At 39.4% G+C, this 12,158-nt stretch overlaps 1 protein-coding gene across 7 annotated transcripts in view; it reads left to right on the forward strand.

Moving 5' to 3' along the window:
- The first annotated feature begins 210 nt into the window (after positions 1-210).
- Positions 211-12,158, forward strand: part of EXOC1 (exocyst complex component 1) — a 64,925-nt gene continuing 52,977 nt past the window's right edge. For all 7 annotated transcript variants that reach the window (XM_038556148.1, XM_038556150.1, XM_038556151.1 and 4 more), the window contains exons 1-2: positions 211-370; positions 5,536-5,669. In XM_038556148.1, the coding sequence (XP_038412076.1) occupies positions 5,546-5,669 (124 nt within the window). In that variant the 5' untranslated portion in view covers positions 211-370; positions 5,536-5,545. The remainder of the gene's footprint in view (positions 371-5,535; positions 5,670-12,158) is intronic.

Raw genomic sequence — 12,158 nt, forward strand, 5'->3', positions numbered from 1 at the left:
TTGCAGAAAATATCGGGATAAATAACTCTTCTAAAAAAAAAGTAACCTCGCGCCGACACCAGTATTCCCAGGTGCCAAGTCCGTCTCCGAGCAAGAGCGGCCCCGCCCCCGCCCCCTTGACACGCCCCCCGCCCCGCCCCGCCCCCGCGAGACCTTGCCCGCCCCGCCCCGCCCCGCCCACCAGCGCCCCTCCTCCCTCCTCTACGGGGTCGACTTCCGGCGTGGAGTTGTCACGTGCCCGGAAACGGGAAGTGGTGGCGGAACGGCTCAGTTGACGGGCTCATCCTTGTAGCGGTGGCCGCCCCGGCCCTGCCCGGTGTCTGTCTTGGAGGACCTGCCTCGGCACAGCCGGGCTCGGTCCGGCCTTGCGGTAAGCCTTGGGCCGTGGCTGCCCCGTAGTCCCGGCGGCGGCCGACCCACTAGCACCCAGGCGGGCGCCGAGGTCTGAGGCGGCGCCTCGGCCCCTCTGCTGGCTCCGCGGCCGGGTGGGGTACCCCTCTCTCCGCGGTCTGGGTCAGGCGCACAGCCCGTTAGGAGCATCCACCACCTCCTTGCTGTCCGGGCGGCTGGGAGAGCAGACCTCACACATCCCTTCCCGGTTTCACCCATAAGAACCAAGATTTCATTTGTGCAAAACGGCCCTGATCTTTTTTTGCTCTCTGGCGTGGGCCAGGAGAGGAGGGCGTGACGATGCCTTCTTCATAGTCCAAATCCACATTTTCTTGTAGATCTCGGAAGCGCACTCCCCTGTCCGTGTCACGGCTTCCTCGTCTGCGTGACAATGCTCCGCTTGCCGAGTTGCCTCCATAGCACACGGGGCCCGACCCACGCGGACACTCCCATTGACAAGCTCTTTGTCGCGCAGTGTAATGGTCCCACTGAGGGTTTTTTTTTTTTTTAAAGATTTTATTTATTCATGAGAATGAGAGAGGGAGAGGCAGGCTCCATGCAGGGAGCCCGACGCAGCGATCCGGGTCTCCCGGGTCACGCCCTGGGCCGAAGGCAGGTGCTAAACCGCTGAGCCAGCCAGGGAATCCCCGGTACCACTGAGTTTAAGGAAACAAGAACCAGTGGCTGACTATTTCTGGAACGTGGTCAGACCTGGATTCTTAAACCTGGAAGATAGTTTTAGAGGAGCTGATGACTTATTCACTGACTTACACAAAGGTGCTCTAAAGGCTGGACCCTTAGAACGTAAATGCGACGGAAGCACGATCTTGTCTTCCTGAGCATGTCTGTCATATTCACCTCTAATGTAGAACAGTGGGTGATGCTTAGTAGGCATCAGTACTTGCTGAATGAACAAGGGTGGCATCAAGCTTTCCATTATGCCTAACTCCTTTATGAGGTATAACCAGTCCTCTTTTGCTTTATACTTAACCCAACACTCATTGTTGCTTTTGACCCAAGAGGCACCGTGTGGTCAACGCTGACCACTATTATTCATTTGACCAGTTTTTACTATTCAGTTCAGGTTATCTCAAGGGGTATTTGCTGAGTACCTTCTTTTTTTTTAAGATTTTATTTATTTATTCATGATAGATATATATGTAGAGAGAGGCAGGCTCCATGCAGGGAGCCCAACGTAGGACTGGATCCCGGGTCTCCAGGATCACACCCTGGGCCAAAGGCAGGCGCTAAACCACTGTGCCACCCAGGGATCCCTGCTGAGTACCTTCTAAGAAATAACACAGAACAATGCTGGAGAACCTCTTCTCTCTCTCTCTCTCTCTCTCTCTCTCTCTCTGAGTTCTTGAGGTCTACAAGCTTATGATCTCATGAACCAATTGAACAGCAAGTGCTTGATTGTTTAGTAAATACAAAAATTGCTCTAGCAATCAGGAGGAGAGATCAGTTTGGATTAAGATCATTATTGAATCAATTCCACATAAACTATGAAGTGTAATTAGGGTTTGGGTAGATGATACTCCCTGCATGGAAAAGCACTAAGCAAAGATGTAAAGACTGCACCAAGGAGAGGGCTTGGACTGGAAGATCTGTATTTGGGAACCTTGGGGAAATACGGAGCAGGGACATATTGTGATGAAAGCTATGTTTATTTTTTTTAATTTTTATTTATTTATGATAGTCACAGAGAGAGAGAGAGAGGCAGAGACATAGGCAGAGGGAGAAGCAGGCTCCATGCACCGGGAGCCCGATGTGGGATTCGATCCCAGGTCTCCAGGATCGCTCCCTGGGCCAAAGGCAGGCGCTAAACCGCTGCGCCACCCAGGGATCCCCGAAAGCTATGTTTAAATATTATTTGTTTATCAAGGATTTGGGGATTGTGGCAACTTGCAAAGAGATAACCAGATACTGAAGTGTTAAATGGATATAGTTGATGTGAACCTGGATTAGTGTGTTAGCAGTGGGAACAGAAAGGAAGGGTAAATTACACGTAGATGAGAGGAAATTAGTAGAATGTGGCATTAAGATTTCATGTTGACATGGAGGAGGAGAATCAAATATGATGGATTTTGAACCTGGACATTTGCTTAACAGGTGTGAGAGTTGGAAAGGGGGAATCAGGGAAACTTTAGTTGTCATGTTATTTGTTGCTATCATTTTGCTTAATTTTGTAATGCCTGCTATGTCTTTGCCAATTTCTAGGAATACAAAGATGAATAAGATACGGTACTTTCCTACAAAGTGCTGCTTTTAATGGGGGAGAGAATACAACTAACTAGAAAATATGGTTTGCTACTCTGTTAGCAGAGTAGAGGGGAAATGTTTGAGAAATATAAAAGAATTATTCTTTTTGTGTGTGTGACTACTTCCCAGAAGAGGTGACATTTTAGCAGGATCTTGAAGATTGAGTTGGAATTTCCTAGGGGGAAAAGAATTCCAGGAAAAGGAAATTGCATGAACAAAGCCCAGAGATAGAAAAGTAAAGTGGCCATCATCCAGAGTAGCTTGGACATAGGATAGAGTAGAGCTTTTAATACAGTGTCTAAGCCCTAGAACATATTAAGTGATTAGTAACATAGACACAAAATATTACAATAGGTAGAATGGATGTTGGAATGGGTGAAGATGTAATGAGATGGAGAAAAAAGCAGTTGGGGAAAAATCGTACTTCATGGCTTCCTAATCTTCTGCAGGGTAGATGACAACATCATTTGCTGACACTAGAGTTGGGGATTGAAGAAGATAAAGATCTGCAATACACTGATGGAGAATAGGAAGAGGAGTCATCAAAGGAAATGTTAAAGGGTTACTGAGCAATAGTGAAAGTCTAGCTTTGATCAGATTTAGATATTTGTAAAGAATGCAATGAACATAAGTATATGGCCTTCTTAAGTGGTGTACGGTAGCCCATAAGTAGTGGAGAAAAATACAGTTCACGGAGATTGATAAAGCATGGTGAACTAATCTACAAACAGATAAGATAATTGAAGAAGATAGTATGGGTGAAAACTGCCTCCAGGCTAGGTTGGAAAAGAAATTAAGCTGGAGAGGCCAGAGAGAGGATGAGAACAGGAAGGAGGGGGAGGTCAGAACACTAAAAGGCCAAGATTAGGTGAAAAAGGAATGGATGTGGGAAGATGTGATTTCTTGTGAGAAAAGCAATTTTTCAAACTGGGGCAGAAATTGAAGTTTCACAGATTGAGTAAGACATAGAAGATACCTAGTTTCCAAAATTGTCATTGTGTTATAAAAATTCATTCTATGTCTTTTAAAATTCATAATTTCTTCATTTTCCCTAGAAACGGTATTAGAAGTTAATTTCCTAAGCAAATTCACATTGGAAAATAGTAATGTGAGTGTGTGTATATATATATACATTATATATACATACATTTAAAAATAAAGTTGAAAAGAGATTTTTAAAAATATTTAAGTTGACATTTGAAGAAAGACATTGAATTTAGTGAGAAACCTCTTTCTTTATAATAGCTTTATTGAGATATAATTCGTATACTATAAAACTCACCTTCTCAAGTGTATAATTCAATTTTTAGTATATTCACAAAGTTTTACAACCATCACTATGTAATTCTTTTTTTTTTAAAGATTTTATTTATTTATTAATGAGAGACACAGAGAGAGAGAGAGAGAGAGAGAGAGAGAGAGGCAGAGACACAGGCTCCATGCAGGGAGCCCGATGTGGGACTCAATCCAGGGTCTCCAGGATCAGGCCCTGGGCTGAAGTGAAGGCGGTGCTAACCTGCTGAGCCACCAGGGCTGCCCTACTATCTAATTCAAGGGCATTTTCAGCACCTCAAAAGAAACTCCATACCCATTAATAGCCATTCCCCATTCCTTCTTGCCCCTAACCCCTAGCAACCACAAATCATTTTGTCTTTATGGATTTGTCTATTCTGGACATTTCATGTAAACAAAATCATAGAATATGTGGTCTTTTAACTGACTTCTTTCACTTAACGTAGTGTTTTCAAATTTCAGTGTTGTAGCATATATCAGTACTTCATTCCTTTTTATGGACAAATAATATTCCTCTGTAGATATACTTCATTTTGTTATATCATTTCATGAGTTGGTGGATATTTGAGTTGTATCTATCTTTTGGCTATTGGGGATAATGCTGCTATGAACTTTCATGTACAAGTTTTTGTGTGGACATATATTTTCAGTTCTCTTGAGTATATACAAAGTAATAAAATTGGTGGGTCATATGGTAATTTCATATTTAACTTCTTGAGGAACTGCCAAACTGTTTTTCCAAAGTGGCTGCAGCTTTTTACAATCACCAGCAATGTATGAAAGAGTTTCTTTGGGCAGCCTGGATGGCTCAGCGGTTTAGAGCCACCTTCAGCCCAGGGCGTGATCCTGGACACCCAGGATCGCCTCCGGCTCTCTACATGGAGCCTGCTTCTCCCTCTGCCTGTGTCTCTTCCTCTTCTCTCTCTCTCTCTCTCTCTCTGTGTGTTTGTGTGTCTCTCATGAATAAGTAAATAGAATCTTTTTTTTTTTAAAAAAAAAGGGAGTTTCTTTTTCTCCACATCTTTACCAACACTTGTCTTTTTAATTTTAGCCATTCCAGTGAATGGCTAAATATATATAAATTCCATATATATATATAAATAAGTTATATAAAGTTGTAATTATCACATTTGTTTTTGGTTTGCATTTCCCTAGTGGTTAATGATGTTGAGCATCTTTTCATGTACTTATTGGCCATTTGTATATTTTCTTTGGAGAAAAGTCTATTCAGATCCTTTGCTCAGCTTTTAATTGGGTTTTTTTAATTGTTGAGTTGTAAAGAACTCCTTATAGAGGAAATTTATATTTAAATATTGTGCACGGGGCTTTTTTTCTTAAAACATTTTTGTACCTTAATATTTGGTAGGCACTTCCAAAATTTTTAGAGTTTGATAATGCTGGTTCTCTATAATTTCTTTTCCAAACATACAGCTTTTTATTTTTATGATGTTGGTTTGTTGATGTATGAAATCATTCTTCCTATGCTTATTAGCCACAAATAAGATCATTTTTTAAATCATAAGTGGAACAATATGAGATAGAATGGTATTGAGAATGACCTTAATATCTATACTCTCAATTTTTTTTTAGCTGATTAAGAATGACAGCAATCAAGCATGCGTTACAAAGAGATATTTTTACACCAAATGATGAACGCCTGCTGAGTATTGTCAATGTCTGCAAAGCAGGAAAAAAGAAAAAGAACTGTTTTTTGTGTGCTACAGGTGGGTATTTAGTTAGAAAAAGCTCGTTTGGCATTCTTTTATTGTTTTATTCACCAGGGGACATTTCCTCTCATTTTTAGTATTCTCATTGTCTCTGTAATTGGAAAGACTGTTGGGCCAACAAATTCATTTTTTAAATTGCCTTTAATTAAATATCGAGTAGATACTAAAGAATCTATACCGAGTATATAAGGTGTAAAGATTAACCATACAGCAAACACTCGTGTGCTTACCACCTAATGTAAGAAGAATATTACTATTACTGTTCGTGAAGTGTCCTGTGCACCCTTTCCTAAGCCCATTCCCTTCCCCCACTCATTAAGAAGTAGCTAGTGTCCTGAATTTTGGTTTAGTCTTTCCTTGCTTTTCTTTATCATTTCACTATATATATATATTTAATCTCAAATAACATATTGTTTGGTTTCGCATGTCTTTGAAATTTACAGGAATTGAATCACAGTGCATATATCTTTTTGTGACTTTTTCCACTCAGTATTATGTTCATGTTCATGAGTTTTATTTCTGTTTTTTTCATGTAACCATAATTCTTTCATTTTCGCTCCTATGGAGTGTTCTACTCTATGAGAGTTATCAGTTTAATTACACAGTCTACTAATGATGAACATTAGGTTTGTTTTCAGGTTTTACTGTTCAGACAGTACTTCTATGAACATGTTTGTCTTTGTCTCATGTATATAGGCAATAATTTTCTTTTTTTTTTCAATTTTTAAAAATTTGTTTATTTCAGAGAGAGCGCACACGTGTATGGGCGGGGGGCAGAGGGAGAAACAGGCTCCTCGCTGAGCAGGGAGCTCAATGTGAGGCTCGATCCCAATCCCAGGACCCTGGGATCATGACCTGAATCAAAGGCAGGTACTTAACTGACTGAGCCACCCAGGGGCCCCTAGGCAAGAATTTTCTAGGGTAGATACCTAATGTGAAATTGCTGGGATATAGGCATAAATGTTCAACACTAATACCAAATTATTTTCAAAAGTAGTCAGGTTGGTTTTCTTTTCTTTTTTTTTTTTTTTTTTTTTTTTTTTTTTTTTTTTTTTTTTTAATATTTTATTTATTTATGATAGTCACAGAGAGAGAGAGAGAGGCAGAGACACAGGCAGAGGGAGAAGCAGGCTCCATGCACCGGGAGCCCGACGTGGGATTCGATCCCGGGTCTCCAGGATCGCGCCCTGGGCCAAAGGCAGGCGCCAAACCGCTGCGCCACCCAGGGGTCCCCTCTTTTTTTTTTTTTAAAGATTTTATTTATTTATTCATGAGAAACACACACAAACAGAGAGGCAGAGACACAGGCAGAGGGAGAAGCAGGCTCCATACAGGGAGCCTGAGATGGGACTCAGTCCCGGGTCTCCAGGATCATGCCCTGGGCTGAAAGCACTTAACCGCTGAGGCACCCAGGCATCCCATCATACTGGTTTTCAATCCCACAAGCAGTGTGTGTTTTGAGTTCTTTTTCTACATCCTAGTAAAAACTTGGTTTTGACACTTAGTTTTGACAGACATAATTGATTCCAACCTGGTGGAAGTAATATGTAAAATAATATCTCCTTGTGGTTTTAAATTTTCATATAAATGATGAAATTGAGCACCTTTTCATGAGTTTATTGGCCATTTAGTTACCTTGTCTTAGTAATTTGCCTTAAAGCCTTTTGCTTATTTCTCTGTTGTATTGGTTGCTTTTTTACAGATTTGTACAAGTTCTATATATTTACCAATCCTGTATTGTTTATATGCCTCCCAGTTTGTGGCTTGTGTATGAGCTTTTTATGAAATTTCTAATTTTAATGAAATCACATTTGTCAATCTGATCCTATATGGCTTCCAGTTTTTTAATATTATTTAAGACAGATATACTTCCATAGAGAGGTGCCTCTTGGTTGAGCATGCAACTCCTGATCTCAGCTCAGGTTTTCATCACAGGGTTGTGAGTTCAAGCCCCAGCACGGAGCCTACTTAAAAAAAAAAAAAAAAAGAAATATATATATATATATATATACATACACACACACACGCACGCACGCACGCACACACACTTCCCTGGAGTAATAAAAGTATTCTCCTATACCATGTTCTAAAGATTTTATATTTTTGCCATTCACATTTTAGTTTTTGCTTTAGTTTAAAAACTTTAGTTTTTACCTGTGTCCTTGTGATGAAGTATGTATGCCTATTTCTGGGTTCTCCTGTATCTGGCTTTTATTTTGTCTTGTTTTGGTTCTTTATTCTTCTACCTAAATTTTAGAATCCACTTGGCAAGTTCCAGATTCTGTTGGGATTTTAATTAGGATTGTTTTGAATTGTCATTCAGTTCAAAGAGAACTTGCATTTTCATGATATTGGGTCTTCTTGTCCATGGACATAGTGCAGTTCTCCATTTATCTAGGTCTTCTTTAATGCCTTTCAATAAGTTTTACAATTTTAAAGACTTTCAATAAGTTACATAGTTTCAAAGGTTTTACACATATGTTGTATTTATTCCTAGATTTTTTGATACTATAATAAATAATAACTTATTAGTATTAATACATTTTAAAGACTTTAATTTTTTTTATAGCAGTTTAGGTTTACAACAAAGTGGGAAGTACACAGATGTCCTATATATCCCCTGCCCCCATGTATGTGTACCCTCCTCCTTTATCAATATTGCTAGCAACAATGACAACAGTTTGTGGCCAAGAATGAACCTATATTGACACATAGTAATCATCCAAAGTCCCTAGTTTACCTTAATGTTCACCCTTAGTATTGTGCATTGTATGATTTTGGACAAATGTATAATGAAATATATCTATCATTGTAATATCATACAGGATATTTTCACTGCCCTAAAAATCCTGTGTGTTCTGCCTATTAATCTGTCTCCAACCTCTACTCTTTTCAACCACTGTTCATTTTACTTGCATGATTCTGCCTTTTCCAGAATGTCATATAGTTGGAATCATACAGTATGTCTGTAGCCTGTTCAGATTGGCTTCTTTCAGTTAGTAGTCTGCATTTACGTTCCTCTATGCCCTTTCATAACTTGATAGCCATGAAATAATAATATTCCATGCCTAGATGTATCTCATTTTATCTACTCACCTGCTGTGGAGGATATCTCGATTGTCAATTTAACAATTATGCATAAAACTACTATAAGCACTCATGTGGATTTTTGCATGGAGCTAAGTTTTCAACTCCTTTGGCTGACTACCAAGGAGTGTGATTGCTGGATCATATGGTAAGAGTATGTTTAGTTTTGTAAGAAATTGCCAAACTTTCTACCAAAGTGGCTGTATCATTTTGCAATGCCACCAGCAATGCCTCAGAGTTTCTGTTGCTCCACATTTTTGTCAGCATTTGTTGTTGTCAGGTTCTGGAAATTGGCCATACTAATAGGTGTATAATCATCTTATTTGTTATCTATATATTTTCTTTGGGAAATGTCTGTTAAAATCTTTGGCTATTTTTTAATTAGGTTTTTTTTTTCTTATTGTTGAGTTTTAAGAGTCCTTTTGTATAGGGGTACCTGGATGGCACAGTCAGTTAAGCATCTAACTCTTAGTTTTAGCTCAGGTTGTGATCTTAAAGTTGTGAGATGGAGCCCTGAGTTCATCATGGAGTCTGCTTAAGACTCTCTTTCTCTGCTCCTTCCCCACTACATGCATGCTCCGTCTCTCTCTCTCTATCTCTCTCAAATAAATAAATCTTAAAAAAAAAAAAAAGAGTATGGGACGCCTGGGTGGCTCAGCAGTTGGGCATCTGCCTTTGGCTCAGGGCATCATCCTGGGTCCAGGAATCAAGTCCCGCATCAGGTTCCCTGCAAGGAGCCTGCTTATGTCTCTGCGTCTCTGTGTTTCTCTCATGAATAAATAAATAAAATCATTTTTTAAAAAAAAGTCCTTTGTACATTTTAGGTAACATTCCTTCATTAGATGTGTCTTTGGCAAATATTTTCTTGCAGTCTGGCTTGTGTTCTAATTCTCTTGATGTCTTTTGCAGAGCAGAAGCTTTTAGTTTTTTTAACATAAATATGTTTTAAAAATCATTTCTTAGAATCTAGAAATACAGTTGGTTTTTTATATGCATTTCTATATCAATCTTGCTAAACTTATTAATTCTAATAATTTGTCCATAGACTCTTTGTAAATAGTGATATTTTCTTCCTTCCTTTATAGTCTTTATATTTTTTATTTGTTTTTGTTGCTTTAGTCTGCTGGCTAGGACTGTCAATATAGTGTTGATCTCAAAGCGAATGGCTTCACTTTTTAATGGCAGTGGTTTTTTTGTAGCTATCCTCTACAATGCTAAAGGGAGTTCCCTTCTATTCCTGACTTTTTACTTTGTTTCTTTTTGTTTTTTTATCATTGAATGAGTGTTCAATTTTATCAAATACTTTTTCAAATCATTGAGATTATCATATAGTTTTCTTAATTTGTTGGTGGTGATTGCACTTGGTTTTTAGAATGATAAATTGTGTTCTTTTTTTTTAAGATTTTATTTATTCATGAGAGACACAGAAAGAGAGGCAGAGACATAGGCAGAGGGAGAAGTAGGCTCCCCACTGGGAGCCTGATGCAGGACTCGATCCCAGGACCCCAGGATCCCGACCTGAGCCAAAGGCAAACACACCACCGCTGAGCCACCCAGGCACCCCTGTAAATTGAGTTCTTGGAATAACCTAACTCAATCATGATGTACCATATGCCATCAATTATAGTATATATTATTATTTTATGTACCACTCAAAAAAATACTGTGGTATTGCATCAGTTGTTAAGACATATTCTCATTTCAGAGATCTGAAAAGGTGGAAAAAAATATACATCTCAGAATACTATCTTTTGTATATGCCCTTGGATTAAGTTTGCCAATGCAGTGTTTGTTTGTAGTTATTTATATATTTGTAGTTATAAGAGTTTCCCCCGTGTTCATTAGTGACATGGTCCTGCCATTTTCTTTTGTACACTATCTTTGGCTCTACAACCAAAATCATAAAGTAAAGTAAGTTGGGAATGTTCCCTTGTTTTCTGTAGAGTGGAATAGTTATGTATGTTTGGAACGTTTCCTTGGAAAGCTTGGCAAAACATACCAGTAAAACTGCATTGGACTAGGTTTTTGGGAAGAGATTTTTCACTTACTAATGCAATTTCTTTAATAGGTTATAGAATTTTTCCATATTTTCTATTAAGTCAGTTTTGGTAAGTTTTACGTTTTTTTTTCTATTTTTTTTTAGAGATTCAACCACTTCATCTAAAATTTTAAATGTACTGGCATTCACTCCAATCCATCCACTATTCTGCTGCCAGAGTAATTTTTAGAAACAAACTAGAACATGTCATTTCCCTAATTAAAATCCTCTAAGAGCACCCCCAACAAGAGCATACAGGCCCTTTGTGATCTGAACTTTCATCGTTTTTGGTAACTTCATTCCATCCACTTTCTTACATGTACAATTCATATTGTACTACTAATCGCTGTTCTGTGAGACGGTGCTAGGCTCTTTCAAGCCACTTGGCTTCACATTAGTCAGTCATTCTTTTTTTTTTTTTTTTTTTTTTAATTGGTGTTCAATTTACCAACATACAGAATAACCCCCGGTGCCCGTCACCCAATCACTCCCACCCCCGGCCCTCCTCCCCTTCTACCACCCCTAGTTCGTTTCCCAGAGTTAGCAGTCTTTACGTTCTGTCTCCCTTTCTGATATTTCCCACACATTTCTTCTCCCTTCCCTTATATTCCCTTTCACTATTATTTATATTCCCCACATGAATGAGAACATACAATGTTTGTCCTTCTCCGACTGACTTACTTCACTCAGCATAATACCCTCCAGTTCCATCCACGTTGAAGCAAATGGTGGGTATTTGTCATTTCTAATAGCTGAGTAATATTCCATTGTATACATAAACCACATATTCTTTATCCATTCATCTTTCGATGGACACCGAGGCTCCTTCCACAGTTTGGCTATCGTGCCCATTGCTGCTATAAACATCGGGGTGCAGGTGTCCCGGCGTTTCACTGCATCTGTATCTTTGGGGTAAATCCCCAGCAGTGCAATTGCTGGGTCATAGGGCAGGTCTATTTTTAACTCTTTGAGGAACCTCCACACAGTTTTCCAGAGTGGCTGCACCAGTTCACATTCCCACCAACAGTGTATGAGGGTTCCCTTTTCTCCGCATCCTCTCCAACATTTGTTGTTTCCTGCCTTATTAATTTTCCCCATTCTCACTGGTGTGAGGTGGTATCTCATTGTGGTTTTGATTTCCAAACTTCTTGTTGTGATTTAGTTCTAATTTCAAGGCATTATGGTCTGAGAATATGCAGGGGACAATCCCAATCTTTTGGTATCGGTTCAGACCCGATTTGTGACCCAATATGTGGTCTATTCTGGAGAAAGTTCCATGTGCGCTTGAGAAGAATGTGTATTCAGTTGAGTTTGGATGTAAAGTTCTGTAGATATCTGTGAAATCCATCTGGTCCAGTGTA

The sequence above is a fragment of the Canis lupus genome, chromosome 13 (genome assembly GCF_011100685.1).
Source record: "Canis lupus familiaris isolate Mischka breed German Shepherd chromosome 13, alternate assembly UU_Cfam_GSD_1.0, whole genome shotgun sequence".
In the NCBI taxonomy this organism is placed as follows: domain Eukaryota; kingdom Metazoa; phylum Chordata; class Mammalia; order Carnivora; family Canidae; genus Canis; species Canis lupus.